The sequence below is a fragment of the Bidens hawaiensis genome, unplaced genomic scaffold, assembly GCF_021521415.1.
Source record: "Bidens hawaiensis isolate Kalapana, Puna unplaced genomic scaffold, B.hawaiensis_p1.1 tig00024666_1, whole genome shotgun sequence".
NCBI classification, from domain to species: Eukaryota; Viridiplantae; Streptophyta; class Magnoliopsida; order Asterales; family Asteraceae; genus Bidens; species Bidens hawaiensis.
The window spans coordinates 180,502-206,930 of NW_027493907.1; the positions used below are offsets into that span (position 1 = coordinate 180,502).

A 26,429-nucleotide genomic window follows, 5' to 3' on the forward strand; every position below is an offset into this window, starting at 1 on the left:
GGTTTTGTGTAATTGACTATGATTAGATTTTTTATGCTTAAGTGATTATGAACTTGATTGAGTTTTGTTATTTAATCTTGTTTACTTTGCCAATTTATTATTTAAACAGTTTATGTTCTTGGTTTATTGAATTTTGCATCACTTATCTGGTTGGATTCATCAACACTTAGGATTAGGTTCTTGTGTCATTGAACTTATAATCGCTAGTTATTGCAACCTAATTGATTTTCATAATATAAAAATGGTAATTGGGTAGATCGGGTTGAGATGTGTCAACAATTCGGTTAGATTATCGTTTGTCATCACAACCCAACTATTAGGTCTAGTAATTACTGCGCAATCAATTTATCTGAATCTGTGATTAGTTGGTCATCACATTACCTTAACTTGAAGTAAATTACTTTTCTCATAATTGTTTACAACTTTAAAAGTAATCGTGTTGCATTTAAACCATATTTCTAAACTGCTTGACATCGACTGCCCGCCTAGTTAATTAGTTAAAGTCATGAGTTAAACTTGCACTTTTCATTGATTCCCTATGGAAACGACCTTACTTACCTATAATTGTCATAGATATTTAAGATTATAAATACTTGTTTTTGGTTAGAGCACGACATCTACATCAGCTTAACATGATACTTTTTGGAGGTTGATACATATCCTCAAATGTTATCAAGAACATTGATCGTCACCATTAAATTATTATCACAATTACATCCTCCGATTGTTCTTCATTTTAACTTTCTTCTTCGAGATCTCCAATTTATTCTAAAGTTTTATTCTATTCCATGCACAAGTAGGTCATGATCAATGATAAAGTCCTTTATGCTCATATATCATTCTTTGTGTTCTACACATTTTTTCGTGTATTTTGTTGTTTATCAAATAGGATAACAACGTACAGTTAGTGTAGAGTGTTGTAGACTTTGAGTCTGTAATTCTTGGCATGTAGAATATAATCTTTGTTATCTTGTTAATGGGTAATAAACGTATTTGATTTTGAATTATACAATTGTGACTTACCATTAGTGACAATGTCTTTAGGATATTTAGAAGTGTCAATGCTTGCTTATAAATGTAATTAACTACTGTGGGTTGTTGAAGTTTTCTAACATTGCTTAAGGGATGAATCAATACAACGGTTCGTGATCACACCTAACATGGTTACCACGAGCCATGGATGGGGGAATCGGGACAATATTTCCAAAGACATATCATAAGCTTTGTTTACATCAGATGGTAACAATTACTCTAAGTCCTAAAAAGCTAAAGATCATGAACTTTTAGTCTTTTACGGTGAAAAACTTTCAAAGGATATAAAGTTTATAATTGCTATGATGTTAATCTTTGTTAAAAAGAAATTGTTTATATAATTCGTTCGGGTCTAAGGGCTTTCGGCTTGTATGAAACACTTGAATCCTAATTGCCGGTCATGTTAACTAAAATAACTGTCAGTCTCAGTCATGATAATCTTAAGTACAGTAATAGAAAAGCTATAGTGTAACAAAGCATAAGTTGAATACAAGCATAATTACAAATCACAAGATTAAAACATCTTTTAATATAAACCCCACCTCAAGGAAGGTCTTCTTTCACGGTCTTTTTCTCAAAACCAAATTTCTAAATATTCCTTTTAAACAAATAGCTATTTTCAATGGTCAAGTTTGGTGGCCGGACTAAGGAGTGCGAAGTGTGCTTGCATAAATTTCTGCATGCGCTCAAAATATATAGCAACTTCGTAGAAAGATACGAGTCTTCAAAGAACTTGCACCTGCTAGTCAAATATGATCCAATATGTTCGTTGATTATCATGAGATCTAACAGTATAAATAAGCTAGAGTTCATATTGCAAATCATATCAGCAGTGCATATCAAACTCCTAAAACAACAGTTTTCTTAAAAGATTGAATATTGATCTTTCAATAATTTATTGATTGATCAGATGGGTTCTGGTGGCAATGCAATAGACAGAACAAATTCCAACTTCGAATCCGTAAAGCGAGCCCCATCGTCCAAGCCACCATTCACTCTTGGTGACATAAAGAAAGCCATACCACAACACTGTTTTAATCGATCCCTGCTTCGATCTTCATCTTACCTTTTTGTCGACCTGTTTTTTTCCTTCTTGTTTTACTATGTTGCCACCACATACATCGTTCACCTTTCCGCCCCTCTTTCGTACGTTTCATGGCCTGTTTACTGGATCCTTCAAGGTACTGTCCAGATGGGTTTGTGGGTCATTGGGCATGAGTGTGGACACCAAGCCTTTAGTGAGTATCCTTGGTTGAATGACACCATTGGTTACTTTCTACACACGGGGATGCTTGCTCCGTATTTCTCTTGGAAATACAGTCACCGTCGTCACCATTCCAACACGGGTTCACTCGATCATGATGAATCATTTGTCCCCAAGAAGAAATCTAGCATAAATTCTTTTTCAAGACTGCTCAACACCCCACCAGGGCGTCTCCTCCGTCTTGTGATTTTATGCACCGTTGGCTGGCTCTTATACATTTGTTTCAACGTCTCTGGCCGAAAGTATGAGAAGTTTGCCAACCATTTTGATCCAAAGAGTCCAATCTATAACGATCGAGAGCGGTTACAAATACTAGTGACTGACATTGGACTTATTGCAACAAGTTATGGACTTTACAAGCTAGGTTTGACTCAAGGGTTCACCTGGCTAGTGCTGGTATACTTTGCTCCTTTAGTGATCGTTTATGGGTTCCTGGTTGTCATCACTTGGTTGCACCACACTCACCGATCGCTGCCCCACTACGACAGTACCGAGTGGAACTGGTTGAGAGGAGCATTGTCAACAATCGATAGAGATTACGGTATACTAAACGCACTTCTTCACAACATCACTGACACGCATGTCGCCCACCATTTGTTGTTTACTATCCCACATTATCATGCCATGGAGGCAACAAAAGCAATTAAACCTATCTTAGGAGAATACTATCAGTTTGACGACACCCCGATAATCAAAGCAATGTGGAGGGAAGCTACTGAGTGCTTCTTTGTTGAGGCTGATGAGGGTGAAGATAACAGCAAGGGTGTTTATTGGTTTAACAATAAGATGTAAGAGTTGTAAACCAGACATGGTTTATGATAAAAGATTATGTTCTTTTATTGGCATTAATTCTTTGTATTGTTGTTTGCCACTGTTACCTAAATAAATATATTATTAATCATCTTAGACCATGAGTAGTCATTACTTTTCACCCCCAGGCATTATGCGTTACGTGGCGCCCGGTCAGATTTATGATTTTCTACGAAAACAGGGTGTAGTCGTAACTCTCCATCTTCAGGCGTTATGCGCCACGTGGCGCCTAGTCACTTTTACACTTTTTGTTTTTTTTTTTAATTTTTTAATAAGAATAATCAAATAACAATAATATTTTATTAAATAAATATTACATTTAAATAAAAAAACTACGCGTCGTCGTTGTCGTCCTCGTCGTCTTCGCCCTCTTCGTCCTCGTCGTCTTCGTCCTTGTCGTCCTCGTCGCCGTCGCCCTCTTCGTCTTCATCGTCTTCGCCATCGTCGTCGTCATCTTCATCCTCGTCTTCATTGTTGCCATGGTTTTGATCATCGTTTTCACCAGGAAAAGGCCGATACATCCAAAGATGTTGGACCAAATCCTCATTTAGTGCGTTATGTATCTCTCTTGACCGCACGGAATCCGAGTTTTCGAGTCTTTGCTCCATACTTGCCGGAGTTCGTGGTGGATCCAGGTCCGATATGAAAGTTGAACATATTACTCTTCCCTCGTCCTCGATGATCATGTTATGCATTATGATACACACATACATAGCACATTTCATTCTTTCTAAAGACCATAGACGACAAGGATTGTAACAAAATGCCATCGTTGTTGAAGAACACCAAAACACCTCTCGATATCCTTTCTCATAGACTCTTGCACTTTCTTAAAATACTGTCTTTTTTCATCCATCGGGTCTCTGAATGTTTTAACGATTATCACGTACTCTAGATATATTCCATCACCTAGATAGTACCCATGATGGTAGAAGTTAGCGTTAGCCCAAAACGAAGCGAGGGGAACGGTCCCAGATATGTAACTCTCCATCACAGGAGACTGCTCTAAGACGGTTATGTCATTGTTGGAACCGGGAACACCAAAGAATGTCGACCATATCCAAAGGTCGTATGAAGCAATCGCTTGAAGGCTGACCGTTCGTCTCTTTTGGTCACCTCATGTGAATTGACCTCGCCATGCAGTTAGACAATTAGCTCATTCCCAATGCATGCAATCTACACTCCCTATCATGCCGGGGAAACCATGCACCCTTGTATGTGCCTCGTAAAGACGTTGTAGATCGTTACAGTTGGGCTCTCCCAGATAATGTGGGCCATATAGTTTCAATATTCCTATATTTTACACAACTTTTATAAAATAAATTATTAAAGTAAACAAGTGATAAAATTATAAAACAAAAACAAAACGTACCGTAACAAAAATACTCCAAGGTGTCCCGAGTTATTTTATCGGCCATCTTTAAATACTCGTCGTTGATGTCGGCTGTGTTTCCGTAGGCGAGCACGCATATGGCTGACGTAACCTTCTGAATAGCCGTAAATCCTAGTGTCCCTCGACCGTTCGGCTTTAGCTTAAAGTAATCAAGCTCACGCTCCAAATCATTCGTGATGTGCATAAATAAATTTTTAGACAACCGAAAACGACGCCTAAAGGTCTTCAGGTTCTTGTATCTCGGCGAGTCGCGGAAGTAATCCGCCATCAACCGGTTGTTGGTTCGGTACGATATCGTTCGATATATGATCTTTTTGAAACGGGGGGTGGTGGAGAGCTAATCGCACTCGTAACGGAACTCATATAAGTTGTCGCGAGCATAACCGCACTCGTAACCGCCTGTTCCTTCGCCTCGTCCTCGGCTTGTTGGTCGGGCCCGAAAAACCGTTTATATATAGATGGAGGATCCATTTATATAGTGAATTTTGTGTGAGGAAATATAGAGTTGAAAGAGATTTTTTAAAAGTTTGATGAGTTTTGATTGGGGATGAGTTGGTTATATATAAGAAATATAGAGTTAAAAATAATTTTTTTTATTCTCCACTCCAACGGTAACTAACGGCTCTTTTTTGAAATTGTAGCCATATAATCGCGTTATATGTATAACGTTTAAAAAAAAGCCAAACCGCCGGGGGGGGGGGGGGGGGGCGGTGTGCCCATGGTGTTATAGGCTATAACGCCTATACAACTTCCCCATTACGGACGGTCTTAGTATATCGATAGTTACAAGCCCTATGGAATTCCATATGTAGATGAAGTCTTAAGAATGAGCACATACCAAAATTATTTGTTGTAGAGTGGGGTGTTAACCTAGATAATAAGAGACACCGAAATAAACTATAGAACTTGACTATTTTGACTCTTGTATTAATTGAATAAAGAGATTACATTATCTATTATCTATATAGTATAAACACAAAGTTAATTGACTTGATCGGGCCAAGTGGCACAATGCTTTTGGGTTATGTTAAACTTTGTTTTTGTTTTTATATTTTATTTTTTTGGGATTAAAAGTTATTATATATAACACAAACCGAACTACATCTGGATAATGGGTAAGCGAACAACAAGCTGCGCCACTATCCCTTTTTTTATTATGATACCATAACAAGTGTAACTGAAACCGACTGAATTCGCGTCGACTCACCGCCAGGACACTGGGGTTTTACCAACGTACGGGTTTTCCCAACCGAATACATGTCTTTTTTAAATATTTTATTATTGAAAGGTTTTGTGCCACAAGGACTCTATTGGGGCATTTGGCGGCACGCTATTGGTTTAAGACATTTTGGTTATTTTTTATTTTGTATTTGTTTTTGTTTGGTGCATAACGAACCTAACAAAAACCGACCAAATGTCAGTTTTCTTTTTGTTTTGTTTTAGTTATAGTACCGTAATGAGCATGAAAATAAACGACTCCCAACCGAATACATGTCTTTTTTAAATATTTTATTATTGAAAGGTTTTGTGCCACAAGGACTCTATTGGGGCATTTGGCGGCACGCTATTGGTTTAAGACATTTTGGTTATTTTTTATTTTGTATTTGTTTTTGTTTGGTGCATAACGAACCTAACAAAAACCGACCAAATGTCAGTTTTCTTTTTGTTTTGTTTTAGTTATAGTACCGTAATGAGCATGAAAATAAACGACTCACTACGTGTAGGCTCACTGTCTCAACGTCCAGGATCGACAACACTCGACTTTTACCAACACTTGAATTTTATAGACTGACGTCATCCTATTGGTCCATCTTAATTTTATAATCTATTTGTTTTATTTTTGGCTTTAGTTCCGGTACAATAAAACATGTAACCAAAATCAACCGAATTCGCATCGACTAATTACCGCCTCAACGTTTGGGTTATACCGCTGTTCGAGTTTTACAGACCTGCCCCGGCGCAACGCGCCGGGTAAAACTCTAGTTACTAATAAAATGAAACTAAGCTCTGTTTATACAAAAAAATAAACTTGCCCAGCAAGGCATAGCCATACGTCTCGTGCTCAAATACAAACTAGAGCTAATTCAAACTTAAACGCAAAGTTATTTAGTTAACCAAATTTTCAATTCAGTCCCTGACCTATGTATCTTCTATGATCTCCACCAAAGCACCTCTTGAGACCAAACGTACCATAGTTCGAGTCTATAACTTAGTCGGATTCATAGTCGGTGTTGGACATACTATCACACTTCCTCTCAACACTTGCTTTCACTACTACAAAAATGTTTATTAACACCGATCTAAAAAATGATTTACAATGGTGTGAGGTCCAACCGTTGAATATAATACAAAGAACCATTTTATTTGAACAATTATCCTAACCCGTTGTAAATAAGAAGGAAACTAGCGTTGTTTTATAAACAAAACTTTTAACCATTATTTTAAAAGGGTTAATATCTTCGCATTAGATTCCGTTAATATATTCATTGTTTGTAAAAGTTCTACAAAGACCCGTTCTAAAAACTAAAACATTTTGCATATAACAACAGTTATAATACTTAAAACGTCATCTAACGGATGACCAATGAGCACTGTGAATTTTAAATTTTTAATCAATCAAGTTGTTCACTATGGAGGGGGCTTTAAAGCCCTTCCACTATACTGTCCTGCTATGATTCGACGTCCTGATAAGCTTAAAAGTTTTATATACATATACATACATACATATATATATATATATAACAAAATAGAATAAAAACTAAATAGCAATATAATAATACTAAAATTAAAACTAAATTAAAAACATAAAATCAATTAAAACATAAACAACTTAAATTAACCAAAATATAACTAATATTTGTCTTCGTTCTCTTCGTCTTTGTCGTCGTTTGCATATTTGGCCACTATCTTTGTTTTTTTTCCTCCAGAAAAGCGCGTGTGGACAGATATAGATGTGATAGACCCTTTGTGAGGAACTTGAAATCCTTGCTCGTTGCCGCTCCAGTTGAAGTTTTTTTCTTTAGTCATGCATAGTTTTGTATTCCGCATGCATCATTTCTCTTTCTTTGTGCATTATTGTGTTATCTTCTTTCGAGTCTTTTTTAACCTTGCAAATCTCGAATAATTTAAGCTCCAAGTTGTCAAAACGCGAGCTCACTTCAGAACTCATCGAGAATGTCGTTCTAGACAAAGATCATCCACCTCTCGCCGCCACCTTGGCTTTATCTCTTCGTACCGGGCATGGTAACTCATCCGGTTCATAAAAAACAAACTGGGGACCATTGTCGTTTAAGTTTAATTGACAACGAATATCTGACGTGGCTATACATATTAGATGAGTGGATCCAATGTGTTGACCTTTAACGTTCTCCTGGATCTCTATTACACCTGGAGTTTTATGCTTTCAATGGTATGCGAAGGTTTGACTTTAGGGGGTATTTGGTTAAGCTTTTGAAATTGCTTAAGTTTAGGTTTAGCCGAACACTGTCTAAGACCGATGATCTTGTGGCAGTTGAAATGTTAAACGATATATATCGGTGTAATCTTGTTGATAAAATTGTACCCGAGAACCCTAAATGTTAGTTGATGTTGGAGAATCATGTGTATGCATCGGTGTAAGTGTGCTGATAAACGATTCTTGTGATACCAAAGTGCTATTCAAAGTTGGAGATTCGTATAATTCGTCATGTAAGTAATGATATATAATATCAGATTGTTCATCGGAAACAAATCGTTATTCTTATCGTTCGTGTCACGGATAATTGCTAATATTCGTTGGAGAAATCATGAAGATAAACACATACCCGCGCGAAATTCCAAAGACTATTTTTGTTTAGAAATTCTTGTTGTACTAAATCCTTTGTACCATTGAACTAATTATTGTGTTGTATATGACCAAATAACAAAATAATTAAACATGTTGAATATTGTTTGTGTTTGACTTTAGTCAACTAGTCTCACAAATATCATATCTAATATTGTTTGTTCATTTATATTGTAACAATCACTAACTATCTAAAAGCGCATATAAATATATAAAAATATTGACACAATTATAACTAATAATAATATTAATGAATGTAGAATATTTATAAGTAAAAAAAGATAGAGAATAGACAAATAATATTAGTCCAAATCTTCTAACAATTCAAGTACAGTGATGGAGAAATGTTTATCTAAACCTAAGGCATGTTTAATAGGAAGAGACTTTGTCAGGAAATCATGATCTTGATTAATCATTTCAAGTCTTCCTTGATTATCCGGCAACCCTTGTATTGCACTTGTCATAAAATGATTCTCATGATGAATCGGGAATATATAAGCATGCCTCGTTCCTGTTCAATGTCGTCACACATATCTCATAGTAGATGCTTGGAGTGTTGAAGGGTTGTTGTTTCAAAATAACATGACCTATTTGTTACATTTCTTGTGACACAAACTCCCATTAATTAACCTTGTTTGAAAAACACAAACAAAGTTATGTGAAAAAAAAATGCCATTATTTAAAGATGTATTTTTTGTTCACATTGTTATGGTGAAATGTTCCGATATACCCTATCTCCCAAAAAGTCTAGCAAACGTCATTTTGAGAGCAACACTAATTTCCCAAAATTGTTGTATCCATCGCCGATATACATCGATTTGATCATTTGGGGCATAGTCGATAGGACTCAGTCTTAGGAATTTAATTATATTTTTGAAGTCTTTGAGTTCTCCCTGGCTTTCATTCTCATTTGTAAACTGTGAGTTAACGGAAAAGTGTGTTGAGATTTGTCATAAGCCATCGTCTTGAAACAAGCCATTGTCTTGAAACAAGGGTGTTAGGGTTTTTATTTGTGTGAAACAACAATGAGAAGTGTGTAGTTGGATAAATAATTTATTGTAGATGGATTGGCGCTTCAGTTTCACAAAACGCGGAAGAAAAACTAGTGAAATAGAACAACTCGGTTTTTTTAATTTATATTACCCGACCCGTTTTTATATTCGGGAAATTTTATCAATAAAAATATCACGTTTATCGAGTAATTACTTTTGATTGTTTATTATATGTATTTATTAAGATAAATTAACTTTGAAATATACATTTTTAACCCTAAGATATACTTTAACCCAAATTTGTCTCCATCTTCATAGTTTAAGGACTAAATTGTAAAATCTGTTATATTATTATATTATTATCCAAACCCAATAACCCATTACTCAAAACCGTTTACCTGTACATGATGACCCAAATTGCTTGAACCTTAATTCTCGTTACAATCTTAGTAATTGAATCGTGAATTTGATTACACTTGCCAAAACAACCTCACCGACAATGTTAATTAGGAATCTATGATCTTCATGATAGTATAGATAATAAATGATAAATAATAAATAATACTATTTATATAAAATATGATCTTTTATATAATACTTAAACTATATTATAATTACTTTAATTAACAAGATTATGTTAAATATAAATTTTAGATAAAAACTCTTTTTAAATATTAAAACCTTTATCAAATTTTAATAATCTCACATATACATATTTATATATAAATATAAAGCACATATATGGTGTTTAACCAAAGTTCGGAAAACGATTAGTTAATGTGTCAGTTTCAGATAAAACATAAATTAGTTATAAGTTTTATAATATTTATAATATTAATTAGTTTATTAAAAGAATTTATACTATATAAATGAGTTTAAACCAAAAATTACCAAAAATATTGGGTTGGGAGTGGCTCGAATCCGCTCCCCCAGCCACTCCAAGTCTTAACATTTGCACCCCAAGCCAGCTGAGCTGGGTACCAATTAGTTTAACGGGTGAACCTGATAATTTAATATATAACATATATATGGTGTTTAACCAAAGTTCGAAAAACGATTAGTTAATGTGTCGGTTTCAGATAAAACATAAATTAGTTATATGTTTTATAATATTTATAATATTAATTAGTTGATTAAAAGAATTTATACTATGTAAATGAGTTTAAACCAAAAATTACCAAAAATATTGGGTTGGGAGTGGCTCGAATCCGCTCCCCCAGCCACTCCAAGTCTTAACATTTGCACCCCAAGCCAGCTGAGCTGGGTGCCAATTAATAAAGATTTTTTTTATATTAGTATTATAGATAATAAATGATAAATAATAAATAATACTATTTATATAATAAATAATACTATTTATATAAAATATGATCTTTTATTAACCTAAAACTAGTTTATACTTGTTTCGTTTATTATAATCCAATTGCCTTCGCCTGCACCATCCATAGTCCAGCGTCAGCGAAACCCTTATGATCAATTATATTGTAGCAGCCCTCTTATACGTGTTCTTGACTACTCATTGCCGTCCACTGTATCGATCAATGAACCCATCAATCTTCACCTTTTCTGAATCAAAAACCCTATGGTTATTTAAATTAATGTAAATGGGATTAATCAATTTTGATTGTTAGGGTTCATTCTAATTAGGGTTTTTACGTCTGTGTATTCTTATATTATCAGATTCACCCATTAAGCTAATAAGCACCCTAGCTCAGCTGGCTTGGGGTGCGAATGGTAAGACTTAGTGTGGCTGGGGGCGCGGGTTCTAGGCACCCCCAACCCGATATTTTGATAATTTTTTGTTTAAACTCATTTACATAGTATAAAAATTCTTTTAATCAACTAATTAATATTATAAATATTATAAACTTATAACTAATTTATGTATTATCAGAAACTAACACATTAACTAATCGTTTTCCGAACTTTGGTTAAACACCATATATATGTTATATATTTATATATAAATATGTATATGTGATAGATTATTAAAAATTGATAAAGGTTTTAATATTTAAAAAGAGTTTTAATGTACAATTTATATTTAATGTATTCTTGTTAATTAACATAATTAAAAATATACTTTAAGTATTTCATAGAAGATCATAGTTTAGATAAATAGTATTATTTATTATTTATCATTTATTATTACAATACTAATATAAAAGAAATATTATTATTTATTATTTATTATCTTTATTTATTTAAAAGAAATCTTTATTAATAATAAAAATATATATATAAATACATTAAACGTACTTTTAGATTGAAATTAACAAATCTCTTTATATAAACTATAAAATAATTAAAATTATTTATTTAAGTATTTTAAGTATTTTATATAACTGAATCATAATATTTATGATAAAACTTTAATAATACAATTAATAATAAATCTAAGTAATATTTAGCTTTCGCAAGAACACACCCGATCATCATCAAAAGTCCTGAATCTCTATCTAGTCTTAGATTCATTATCAATCCATATTTATTTCCTCAATTATTGTAATTAGGATTTCTTGTAAGTAATTCCCGAAGTACGTGATTCACCGTTTTCTTATCTAATCATTTTCCGCTTTGCTTAATTGCTAAGGTGAGTATTTCGCTTCCCTATTTTACTCATTTTATCTTTTGATGACATATGCGTAACTTAGATAATTTTATATTACTATTATTATCTACATTAGCAACTGTTATCCTTGTGTGTATATCAGTTATGCCTAACTTTCTATTTGCTTACTTGCTTTATTTTACCGCATTCAGAGAGGTCCATAATTATAGTATGATCATACGACCGTCGTAGTGGCCGGCGTCCAATCGCATGAAAATGGTTTCACCGACAACTCCTTTTTGGTAACCAATGTCTGATTCGTATGGCAACTGTTTAAACCTATCTTTATTATTTGGTTGAATAATTTATGTGCTATGGCTCAATTGATTACCTCAGATTTGAACAGTTTGCACTTTTCTTTATTTATTATATATTTCACTTAACTGGCGTGTTACTCACTCAACCTCGTGTTGACAAAATTATTTGTATTTTTAACGCATATGCAGGTCACCGTATGATTTGATTGATCAGAATCTCTTAGAGAACTTAGGGTTTATTATACTAGAGAAGAATCAAGATTTAAATATGAATTGAACTATCTATTGCCTTATTTGTTTTAATTATGGATGATGTATTTTGTTTATTTGGATCTTGTTGGAATATTTGAATTTAATTAATAGATATGGTCATTTTAACTATTGCATGATAGTACCTTGAGAGTTGTGAATAATCAGCTCACGCCCCGGCATTTCCACCTTAGGTTGGGGTGTGATAGATTGATATCAGAGCTTAATTTTTAAGATAAGTCGTTAGTGGTGCCTTAGTAACATGCTTAGGAGCCTCATACGTGCTTATTTGTTTGCCTCATGTGTTCAAAATTAATTGTTTACAACATTCTTAGATTATTATTTAATTATTTTTATTATTATATTGTTGTGACACACTCACAACTCCGAGGCTATGCCTCCACCTTCAAGGATAATTTTTCTTAAATAATTTAAATCAATTTGATTGCCTTTTATTCTTGGTAAATTCCTTAAGAATTATCTACTTTTGTTTTTACTCATTCACCCTAAGGCTAGGTAGTATGACAAGTTCATGTCTAGTAACCGGAAGGGAGAGAGTACTGTGAGTTGGGCCTTGGCAAACCCAAGGTAAGACGCTATTCGTTACTTGGAGGATAACCTAGCCACAATACTCGAGCTTATAGGCCAAAGCGGAACACAACTGTCATACGACTGACACCTAAAGGTTGTTTTTAAACCGAATTCACGGTGGTTCGTGGCTAAATTCTATCTTTTCTGATTATTGTGTTACATTATTTTTTAACTTGGCGGTTTGGTGAAAAATCCATGGTATCCATGAGCACTCCTACTATCCACTCCTCGACTTGTTTTCGATGTTATTTTTGTTGGAGTTCATCATACGTGGTGGTTCATGGGATGCTCCAACTACCGATTTTTGTTTCGTTTGTGTTTTATTTAGTTGGTACAGTTAAAATGCCATGGAACGCTCATGGGTCGTCCAACTCTATTGTATTGATAATTCGTTAATTAGTTAGTGTAGTTAAAACGCCATGTAACGCTCATGGGCCGTCCAACTCAGTTGCTTTTATTCGTTAGTTTCGTTGGGCCTCAAACTGCCATGGAAATCTCATGGGAGGTCAACACACAAATTACGTTTCGTTAGTTTATTATAAAGTTAACTTAATTAAATAAAAAAAATAACTTTTAAATTGACCCCATCCCCTCATCTAGTTATCACACATTAATCATATTGACTACATCTTCTAATAAGTATTTACGCAATGTATCCCTTAGTCTTATAGTCTTTTACCTTTAACCCTCATGATACGAAGCAAATCCCCCATTTCTTAAAAGCAAAGTTATTATAAGATAATGGGTACATTGCGTAAACGTTATACGAAGCAAATCCCCCATTTCTTAAAAGCAAAGTTATTATAAGTTATCCAAAACAATTAAACTCTTTATTATTTAATGGTTTCCTCAACTTATCCTTCATCTTATAATTCTTTATGTTTTATCCTCATAGAATGTCTTTCGTAAGAAACAATCGTCGTCCCCGACATCAATCTACTGGTTCTCATGACCACCGTATGGCTGCTTGTATAGCCAAGGAGTTAGCTGCTGCGATCCCTATGATAGCAACCCAAATTCAAAACATCAATGCTACTGGTACAACCTTTTCCACTAATCTCCCTACTGATAACTGCGAACCATCTACCTCTACTCATCCTCACAACAAGAAACGTAAGAACCTTGTTGCAACTAATCCTACCCATCCTCAATCCTCTTCAACTTTTTCAAACAAGAAACCTTACCTAGGTCCTTACCCTTTATGCTCTATTTGTAACCATCATCACCCGATTAAATCCCTCTACCGCCGTTGCACCCAATGAAACCGTTATGGCCATTTTGTTAATACTTGTCGTGTGCCACGTAGTGCAAAAGCTGTTTCGCACCAGCCTGTGCCGTCTACTCCTAGAACCGCTAATACACCGTATGCTCAACCTATTTCCCCTACTTCCCATTGGAACCCTAATCATCTTCGTGATATGTGCCCTCAGATTATCCATGCTAACCAAGCTCAAGCTATAGTTACACCCTACTACATTACCAATCAAGTCCAAACCTATCAATCCCACATCCTTCAAGATCCTCTCGTCAAGCAAGATCATTCTTACTTAACCCAAAATTATCAAGTTCCACACCCGAAAGCTAAAGTTTACCAAGCCTACTTTAATCAAACAACACTCTTGCAACTCGTTCAAGCTCAACTTATTGAAGCAATGCCGAATCAATCTACCTCACCTACTCAAGCTCTAATGGATCAAATAGTTCAAGATGCTCAAGTTACCAGGTTTCCTATCATGCGCAATTGAGGATTCAAGCTACTAGAATACACTACGTGAATATCGCCTTTTAGCCACACATGTGGTCAGAGCGATTTGCCACACTTCGGCTTAATGGTGTGGCTAAAAGGTCTTTGACCATGTTTGAAAACCTTTCAGAATGTTTTGGCTATACATGTTATTCTTCATGTGACCATTCTATACCTACTCAGGTACTTTTCGCCACACTTTGAAAAAAACTGTGACAAAAGTTAGCCACATTATAAAAACGTGTGGCGAAATGTGACCTACAGTCTTAGTTTGTTTGATCTTTGATACATGTGACCAAAAACACATGCATTAGCCACAAACTGTGACATTTAACTTGCCACATGTTTTAATAGTGTGGCCAAATGTGACGAACGGCTACTGTATTGATAAGAGATGTGTCTAAAAGGTAAAAGATATAGCCACTTATATTACGTTGTGTGACCTAATGTCACATTTGTTAGCCACATTTTAATAATGTGGCGAAATATGACGAACAACCATTGTATTTATTAGTAATGTGGCTAAAACGCTTAAAATATATGGCCACTTATACGAGGTTGTGTGACCAAAGAATAGTTTAGTTTTATATGGCTAAAACGCTTTATTTTTCATAAGTTATTTTTCCTAACTAATAGTGACAGCAAAACAACAAATGTGACTATTATTAGTTAATGACCACACTTTATGCTTCATGTGACCCTCACTTTCACCTCCTCCCAATTACAAACCTAATCCATAAACATCAATTGAAGCTTATTACTCTTCTTCATCACTTTGATTCTTGCTCCAAACTTCATCAACCATCCTGAGATCAAATCTAACAGGGGTTTTCAACATGATTAATTAGAACCCCAAGAGATGTCAAAAAAATGTTAGGGTTTGAGCTTTGTTGAGATCAGTTGGTTGACAGATTCTTTCTCGTTTATCGATTGGTCTGTAACTCGATGTTAGACAACGATTATGTAATATCCCAAATTTCAAGATTTTTATCAATATGGATTTTAATAAGTGAAGGGTGTTAAACTTGAAATTAAACCAAAGAGGGGTCAAAGAGACGAAATAAAAGAAAAGGGTGGGTGATGTATATTTTTGGATGTTCTCGATGTGTGTGTGGACAGAAGAAGAAAACGAGCAAGAAGAAGAGAACGAGCAAGAAGGAGAACAGATGATTTCACTTCTCAAATCGATTATCAAATCGAGCATTAGAACATACATAATCATCGTAAAGTAGATCTATTATTGGGTAAGTTTTTCTAACCCTGAAGTTGGGGCTTTGTTATCTACAGTTCATGCATGATGATTTAGTACGTGTTTTATGTGATTATTGATGAACTGATAGTGATAATATTGATTATGAGATCTATTACTAGTTATAATTGTTGATTCTATCATAGTAGTGTCAAACTGTGTTCAAGAGTATACCATATTTGATTAACACAGTTGATAAATTAGAGATCTTTTGTGGATGTGGTTATATGATTATAATCTGTACACATAAGTTGATTGTTGTAATGCATCAAACATAAGAGGTCATTGTTAAAATGTGTGAGCAAATAGGCATTTCAGATCGTGCGTAGAGATTTAAAGTAATGATTTCAAATGAATGCACACAAGGTGTTTGTGAAAATGTCTCAACCAAAAATGAATTAAAAGAGTTGTTAAGATGTGAAATTCATATTACTGCTGCCAGTAAAGTTCGTATAAAATAATAGAAAAATCGGGTAAATGTGTATTATACATGCTTGAAAACCTCTTTTGATGTACTAGGTTTCATCTTTGAACACGATAAGCTAATTCAGAATTAAAACGGATCAAAACAGTGGATTAAAATGATGACAACATGCTGTTTGAAGTTAAATTATGTTGTTGTCCTGTTCTTTGAATAATCATATAAAATAGTATGAAAATCTGAGAAAGATGTATTTTATATTCTTGAAAAGATCCTTGAGTCTACTACGTTTTATATGTGAACATGAAAAGCTGTTACGAATGAAATATTGGTCAAACAGTTAGTTTCTAGAGCAATATAGCAGATTCAGCATACTGTTTTGACAGAAAATAGGTTGTTGATTTGTTTTTCTAAAAATCACATATAATAAACCGTAGCTCCGATAAAGGTGAACTTTATATGCTTGGAAACCTCTGTGAGTTTACTACATTTTACTTTTGAGCATATTAAGTTAGTTCTGACTTTTAACTGGTCAAAAGTTGAGGTGAATAGGTGCTGCACAAAAGGTGCAGTACTGAAAATAGTTTTTTTTTCATAATAATAAATGGTGTGTGCACTTGTTTAGAAGAGATTATGACATAACTGCTTTAATGTAAATTAATGCCATAATGTATGAAGTTGCTAAGTCGAGCCTAGTCGTATATGTACTGAGTTAACCGTTAAAACGGGGGAAGTGGATAAATGACTTGAAAATGTTTAACTGATAACTTGATGAACACATTGATGATTCTTGGCTTGTTAATTATTCGGTACGAATGAGAGTGGTATGAAAATATAAAGAATACTAATACCGAGTGTCCACATTATGTATTCTAACTTGTTGAAAGTTGACTTTAACAAGCTATGTATGTTGAAGCTTGGAAGCCAACGAGTCAAATGGACGAAATGTAATCAAGCTCCTACGAACAAAGGTAAGTTTATCTTACATCTAGTTTAAGAAGTTACAAGTCTTATTAGTATGTTTTGATTTATTATGAATATCAAATGGATACGGGCCGCCTTGACCCATTAATTGAAAGTTGATTCTTTTGACTATACTTAGTGCGTACCGGTTGTTTTAACTAGTTACAGTTTGAAGTTTACCCTACCAAATGTCTAAGTGGGAATTACTCGTGTCTAGAATAAGAATAGTACTAGCATTGTGTAGTACTGTTTGATTTGGGTTTCGGACCAACTTGTCGATAATAATAATAATAATAATAATAATAATAATAATAATAATAATAATAATAATAATAATAATAATAATAATAATAATAATAATAATAATAGTAACTAGATGAAGATTTGACTCATTGGTGAATATTAAATTAGTAGCATGATTTAATTAGAGAAATGATTCGTTAAGTTGTTTAGACGGGTTGTAAATAATATGTTGAAAGTTGTAACCGTTTCTAAAGTTAAATTTTAGTTGAGACGTGAAATAGCATTAAGATTAATTTAAATGGGTTGTAATTATGTTGATGGGTTATAATCATGTTGATTAGAAACAGGTACGTGAAGCTTATGATCAATCGGGCGAGTTAAGATACATAAAAAACTGAATCTTTGGAGTTGCATAACGTTAGCCGGCATAGACTATGCTGGACCTGGTTTGGCTTAATATTTTGACTAATGTTACTCCAGGTTTAATATTTTATTTATATATAATATTTAAATATTGGCAATAACTAATATTTGGTATTCGATTGCTTTAGGCGAAGCCCACAAATGGAAGCGAAAAGCCGAAGATCAAGTGCTCGGATTTGGATACCAATACACATCAAAGTGCAAGTTTCTAATATTGATAATGAATTATGAATAAATTTTAAAATATGTACTATCTTTGATTAAAAGACAAGTTCCTACGGATATTATACGTGATGTTCGGATATTATACGTGATGTGTGGATACATGTTAGGATTTTTGGTACTGTTGACATTACTTATTATCACCAACGATTTTTTTAGTTGAGTCTTTCTGACCCTGACTTGTTTCGACCCTGACCCGTTCCGACCCATAACCCATTTCGACCTAACCCAACCCATTTCGATCCAACCCAACCCATTTGCCACCCCTATGTTTAATGTATATTGACGGGTTAGGCGAGTTGTACCTCTTAAGACACAATTTAAAAAAATATTCAAAAATAATAATAAAAAAAATCATAAGTCAAATTATAAATAAAAAACGGAAAAAGTAGAAAAAACTAAAACATTTCTTCTGTTGTCCTTGTTCAAAAAAAAATCGAACCGAAATCTGTTTTGACCCGTTCTGACCTTGACCCATTTTGACCCGGGCCCGTTATGACCTGAACCTTTTGACCCTGACCCATTTCGACCCGAACCATAACAACCCCTTTTTTAATTGACCCGTTTCGACCCTGACCCATTTCGACCCATAACCCGTTCTGACCCATAACCCGTTTCGACCCAACCCAACCCATTTTCCACCCCTATGTTTAATGTATATTGACGGGTTATGCGAGTTGTACCTCTGAAGTCACAATTTAAAATTATATGCATGATTATATGCATGATGGGCCATTAGAGATTTCAAGGCCCAATATGATTCATTAGGACATGTATGAGTTGTTTTTGTCTATTATGGTCTAATATGACTCCCTATAACAGGATATAACCCTTAAATATCTAATGTTACATATCACATGCATAATAGACCACTAAGAGATTTCAAGCCCTAATATGACCCGTTAGAGCGACTATGACATGAAAAAGGCTATAATGGGCCACTAACACCAACAAGGCCCAATAAGACCTATGATGAAAGTATCTCATGTTATTGGCCATTAACATCTAACTATGACTAATGACATTCCTATACAACCTTCTTAGAGAAATTATGATGTGATAAATGCTATAATGGGCCATAAACACCAGTTAAGGTCCAATAAGGCCCATTGATGAAAGTAAGACATTTTGTTGGGCGTTAACCAAACTATGACTCACTAAAATCGTATTCAACCCTTTTAGAGCAACTATGATATGATAGAGACTACAATGGGTCACTAACAACAATCAAGGCCCAAGACGGCCCATTAATAAAAAGTGTGACGAACAACTATGCCTATGGCTCACTACACTCATATACAACTCTCTTGTAGCAACGGGGGCATGATAGATGCTATAATGGCCACTAGTAACATTCAAGTCCATTGATGAATGTATGACGTGTTTTGGTTGTTAACATCTAAGTATGACTAATGATAGTCATATACAAACTTCTTAAAGCAACTATGAAGTAACCATAGGACACTAACATCTAACTATGAGTCTATGACTAATGATAGTCAAATAAGGCCTATTGAAGAAAGTATGGTGTGTTTCGGGCGTTAACACCTAACTATGACTAATGACACTCCTATACAACTCTTTTAGAGCAATTGTGACATGGTAGATGCTATAATGAGACACTAACACCGATCAAGAACTAGTATGACCCACTAATATGCGTATGGTTTGTTATTGGGCGTTAACGCTGATTACTACACTCTTATACAACTCTTTTAGAGCGACTATAAATATTAATTGTATTTATTTTATATGTTTTTATATTTAAAATACAATTTTTTATATTATTTAAGATTTAATTAGTTGTTATACACACACACACACACATACACACACACACACACTAACAACTCTTTATTTTGAATTAAAAATAATAATATTTAATTATATTTATTTCCTATTAATTTTACTTCCCTTAAAATTTCAAATTAAATTCACCCCCTCTTTTCTTCAAAAAATTTTGAATTACCCTCTCATTCTTAAATCTAATTTCAAATTAACCTACTTTTTTTCTTTCTCTTCATTACTTCTTATTCTTATTCTTCTTCTTCATCTCTCTACACCCACTATATTTCATCTTTAATTCTCTAACTCACTCAATTTTTAATCAACTCATTTGATTCTGGGCTCTAATCTTATTATTTTTGCGAGAGGAATTCACGTATGGTGTCGGTTTCCATCAATTTTATCTTGATTTTTTCCGGATTCGTGTTGAGTGTGAAGAACCCTAAGAACCAAGTTTGGGGATTTTCAAATTTAAGTGTTATTTCTTGTAATTGAAGCTTAGTACATATTCTTTCATCGCTAAAAAGGTATGTATTTCACTCGTAATTGAAGCTTAGTACATCTTCTTTCATTGCTGATAGATTCGTTTTTGTTTATTTATTGGTATGTAACTTGATGTTAAACGATGATTATTGAACGATTGTTGATTCTAGGATATAGTACTATGAGTCTAGTTTCCAAAAAGGTAAATATTGTAATTTTTGGACGAGTTTTGAATAGTTTTTATAATTTTACAAAAACACTGGTCAAAGCTGATTTGGGGAGTTATATTCTGGTCTGTCTTTCCGACACCATAACTCCTTAATTACAAAACCAAACGGGTTGGTTCTAGTTCTGAAAATTAGTATTATGAGCTTTGAAGACAACCCAATTGGTCTTGCACAATTTGGATTAATGAGTTGATAGAACCATTAAACAAGTGTTTGTTGTGCAATCTGCTGAATTGTTGGTACATATCTTTAATGCTTGAATTATTGTGAGTTTTGTATGCATGAGAAAAATATAATAAAACTTGTTTGAGAAACCTAATTCAAATATTCTACTGTGGTAAATTTTGTAGAATTTATACTTCATCTTTTCATAGTGAATAAAATCAGTTTGTACATGTTATAATCTGTCTCGTGAACTAAGTGATCATAAGTTAAGTTGTATGATGAATGTTTGGTTGATTTGCCATTATACGATGTGTGAATACATGTTAGGACTTTTTAGTACAGTTGACATTGATTATTATCACCAACGAGTCATCGATTCAAGTTTGTGTTTGTGTATACATTATGTCTAATGTGATTGTGCGTGAAGGTCGTTGTGCTATGCGTCGATTCAAGTTTTTATTTTTATATTTTTTTACCCTATATATGTATCATATATTTTTCTCTCTTTATAGGGTTGGAACACAGAAAAATGGCTAAAGAAGTCCGCAAGCGGGAGAGACAACCGCACGAAAGAGGGTAATGATGGCAGTATATCTTAGCATACAGGCGGTTCAATAGGGTTTGATGAGCATCGTATCCGCTTGGTAAGCTAGTTTTATTTGTTAATTCAATCTTAAAAAATTAGGTCAAAAATTATAATTGTTTGTGCTTTAACGTTTATTACATTACTTCTTATTAGGAAAAAGAACATGGTCGAAAAGTTAAGTGGATTGAAATATTCTTAGATACCCACCTCAGCAAAGAAAGCAAGAAAAAGTATTGGGTGGGCGAGCTCAACATTAATAGCCTTGTTGAATTTGATTTTTGTACAGAAAAGTCAGAACACGCATTTGTAAGTTATCTTTATCATTTTTCGTTTTGTTATATAATTAGGTATAACATATCAACCAGGGGCGAGCAAATGAAATAGACCGTTTCATATTTCATATACATGTGGTAACATAAAAACTGCTAACACTATAATTTAATATACATGTGGTATACTCATAAATGGGTTGGTTCGATTTATAACTAAAAATTTAAATGAAAATTACATACTGATTTTGTGGGTGTAATATATAAACGGGTTGGTTCGGGTTCAGGTCCATGAAACCAAACCGGAACCAAACGGTTAGTAACGGTTTGGTTTGGTTCGGTTTAAAAGTTATACGGTTTGGTTTTAGTTTACATAAATTAAAAACCGTTACCAACGGTTTGGTTTATAGTTTGAAGAAAAACCGTGAAAACCGGACCGTGAACACCCCTACTTGGCTTTGAGGTTTCGCCTTACATTAACCCTTTGTTAGTTATGATGCTAATATTTTTAACAATTTTAGGTTCAAAAAGTTAGAGCCGAAATGGAAAAAGAACTAGAAAATGAAAGGAAGTCAAGAAATGAGTTGGAAGAAAGAGCAACGAATGGAACAAATGGAAAAAGAACGTAAGGAAAATGAAGAAAGGATGCAAAAACAATCTGATGAGCTTAAGAGAAAGTTTGAGGTCGGTAGTAATTAGTAGTAGTTTCAAATATTTTGAATTTATAACTTATTAGTGAAGGTTTGGTAATGTAAACCTGTTTTGAATTTATGTTGTTGGGTTTGTTAAACTTATGAAAAAACATGTTTTGAATTTATACTAATGTGTTTAGTTACATTTTTAGCCACATTGACAATAACCTCTAGTGTATATATGATATGTTTGGCCACACAATACACCACTATGTGTGATGAAAAGTTTGACAATAGCCACACTTTAAATTAGGAAAAGCATTATGTGTGACAAACGGTAAGACAATGACCACACCACAAACTACAAAAGAGTTTTTGACTAGCAAGTTCACATTTTTAGCCACATTGACAATAACCTCCAGTGTCTATAAGATATGATTAGCCACACAGTACCTCACTATGTGTGACGAAAAAGTTTGACAATAGCCACATTTTAAATTACGAATAACATTATATGTGACAAACGGTAAGACAATGGCCACACCAAAAACTACAAAAGAGTTTTTGAATAGCAAGTTCACATTCTTAGCCACATTGACAATAACTTCCAGTGTCTATATGATATGATTAGCCATACAGTACCTCACTATGTGTGACGAAAAGTTTGACAATAGCCACACTTTAAATTATGAAAAGCATTATGTGTGACAAACGGTAAGACAATAGCCACACTATAATCTACAAAGGAGTGTTTGAGTGGAAAGTAAACATATTTAGCCACTTTTAATGTAATATCCAGTGTCTATATCATATAATTAGCCACTCTATTATTAAATTTATGTGGCCATTTCTTTGCTATATCCACACGGTATAGGTCACAATGCAAGCTTAACACAACCCTATTGGCCACATTATAATACTATTCATGTGGCTGAAACATTAATTCATGTGGCTCTATACGTGCAATGGTCACTCATAGTAAATAGTCATGTGGCCATTTTCTACCGTTTAGCCACACTTATTGGAGAGGCTTGTTGATGGTCAGCAACTAATGCTTGTACCCTTTAGCCACACTTATTACCACATAAGGCCACTAAAAACTGTGTGTGTCCATATCATACCCACAGTGTCGCGACCTTTGGCCACATATGACCTGGAGCAAATGTGTGTGGCTAAAGGCCTACGGCCACACTTTTTTCGTGTGACCAAAGGTAAATTTTCACGTAGTGATACTTTCGTCTCGCTCGTCGTATTCTATCTTAGTTGAATTTGATTTTTGCTTTGTATCGACTCTTTAGTAATTGTTGGATTGATGTTTTTATGAATTACTAAAATACTATTTATTATCGAATGGTTCTTTTTCAAAATTCCCCTTTTTAAATAACCAAACTGTAATTTTTATTTAAAAAGATGTCTCACTTATAAGCCTTTTCCCTAAAATATTTCTATTGAAATTATATTTTCAAACGTTTTGTAAATTCACATGATGAGACGAATCATGTGGACCATTCGACGATGCAAGTAAGTATGGCCTGGAACATAATTATCGAAGTCCTCGCATGGAAATCATGAAACGTGCAATTGTGTTTCATAATATAGAATCGAAAGTAGTTAGAATAACGGTACAAATGCAAAGATGATACGGACATGGTGAATACGCCGCTAGTACATCCTATATATAAGTGCCCTTATCGAATTTTCATTTTGAGCGTTGTTTTGACTACTCAAAGTTCTGTGTTATGATAAATTTTAATTTACATTTAAGTTTTTTCCTTTCCTTAAATTTAATGGTTTTGTTATAATATTCTTTAATTTCGGGACGAAATTCTCAAAAGTAGGGGATTCCGTAACAACTCGGTATTTCCAATTTATATTACCCGACCTGTTTTTATATTCGAGAAATTTTATCAATAAGAATATTATGTTTATCGAGTAACTACTATTTATTTTTAATTGTTTGTTATATTTATTTATTATATATAAGTTAACTTTGAAAATATAAATTTTAACCCTAAGGTATACTTTAAGCCAAATCTGTCTCCATCTTCATAGTTTAAGGACTAAATTGTAAAATCTGTTAAATTATTATCCAAACCCAATAACCCATTACTCAATCCCGTTTACCCGTGCCCGATGACCCAAATTGATTGAACCTTAATTCTCGTTACAATATTAGTAATTGAATCGTGCATTTGATTACACTTGTCAAAAAAACCTCACCGACAATGTTAATTAGGAATCTATGATCTTCATGATACGTATTGCTCGTTTGAACGAACCGACCTTAACCTAAAACTGGTTTATACCTGTTTCGTTTATTATAATCCAACTGCCTTCACCTGCACCATCCTTAGTTCAGCGTCGACGAAACCCCTATGATCAAATATATTATAGCAGCCCTCTTATACCTGTTCTAAACTACTCGTTGTCGCCCACTGTATCGAGCAATGAACCCATCAATCTTCACGTTATAGGTAATAAAGTATATGGTTCTACTCGTCACCTTTTCAGGATCAAAAACCCTATGGTTAATTAAACTAATGTAAACAAGATTAATCGATTTTGATTGCTAGGGTTCATTCTAATTGGGGGTTTTGCGTCTGTGTATTCTTAAATTATCAGGTTCACCCCTTAAACTAATTGGCACCCAGCTCAGCTGGCTTGGGGTGCAAATGTTAAGACTTGGAGTGGCTGGGGGAGCGGATTCGAGCCACTCCCAACCCAATATTTTTGGTAATTTTTGGTTTAAACTCATTTACATAGTATAAATTCTTTTAATAAACTAATTAATATTATAAATATTATAAAACTTATAACTAATTTATGTTTTATCTGAAACCGACACGTTAACTAATCGTTTTTCGAACTTTGGTTAAACATCATATATATGTTATATATTTATATATAAATATGTATATGTGAGATTATTAAAATTTGATAAAGGTTTTAATATTTAAAAAGAGTTTTAATCTAAAATTTATATTTAACATAATCTTGTTAATTAAAGTAATTATAATATAGTTTGAGTATTATATAAAAGATCATATTTTATATAAAAAGTATTATTTATTATTTATCATTTATTATCTATAATACTAATATAAAAGAAATCTTTATTAATAATAAAAATATATATAAATACATTAAACGTATTTTTAGATTGAAATAAACAATTCTATTTATATAAACCATAAAATCTTTATAATTATGTATTTAAGTATATTTAAGTATTTTATATATTTAAATCATATTATTTAAGATAAAACCATAATAATAAAATTAATAATAAATCTAAGTAATATTTAGCTTTCGCAAGAACACACCAGAACACCATCAAAAGTCCTGAATCTTATCTAGTCATAGATTCGCTATTCAATCCATATTTATTTCCTTAATTATTGTAATTAGGATTTCTCGTCAGTAATTCCCGAAGAGCATGATTCACCGTTTTCGTATGTAATCATTTTCCGCTTTGCTTAATTGCTAATGTGAGTATTTCGCTCCCCTATTTTACTCATTTTATCTTTTGGGGACGTATGCGTAACTTAAATATTTTTATATTATTATTATTATTCACATTAGCAACTGTTATCCTTGTGTGTATATCAGTTATGCCTAACTTACTATTTGTTTACTTGCTTTATTTTACCGTATTTGGAGAGGTCCATAATTATAGTATGATCATACGACCGTCGTAGTGGCCGGCGTCCAATCGCATGACAATGATTTCACCAACAAATCTTTTTTGGTAAACAATGCCCGATTCACATGGCAACTATTTAGCCCGATCTTTATTATTTGGTTGAGTTATTTATGTGCTATGGCTCAAATGATTACCTCACGGAAACCGTTTGCACTTTTCTTTATTTATTATATATTTCACTGAACTGATGTTTTACTCACTCAACCTCATGTTGACAAAATTATTTGTATTTTTAACGCATATGTTTGATTGATCATGATCTCTTGAAGAACTTAGGGTTTATTATACTAGT

The 26,429-nt window shown here is 33.5% G+C and overlaps 1 protein-coding gene across 1 annotated transcript; it reads left to right on the forward strand.

Annotated features, from left to right (window-relative positions):
* Window positions 1–1,720: 1,720 nt before the first annotated feature.
* Window positions 1,721–3,192, forward strand: LOC143569839 (delta(12)-fatty-acid desaturase FAD2-like). The gene has a single exon (XM_077055651.1). The coding sequence runs from the start codon at window positions 1,943–1,945 to the stop codon at window positions 3,086–3,088; it is 1,146 nt and encodes a 381-aa protein (XP_076911766.1). The 5' UTR covers window positions 1,721–1,942; the 3' UTR covers window positions 3,089–3,192.
* Window positions 3,193–26,429: the final 23,237 nt, after the last annotated feature.

Bases quoted from the DNA above. Each gene is read 5' to 3' on its own strand.
- LOC143569839 (XM_077055651.1), top strand. From the start codon at position 1,943: ATGGGTTCTGGTGGCAATGCAATAGACAGAACAAATTCCAACTTCGAA.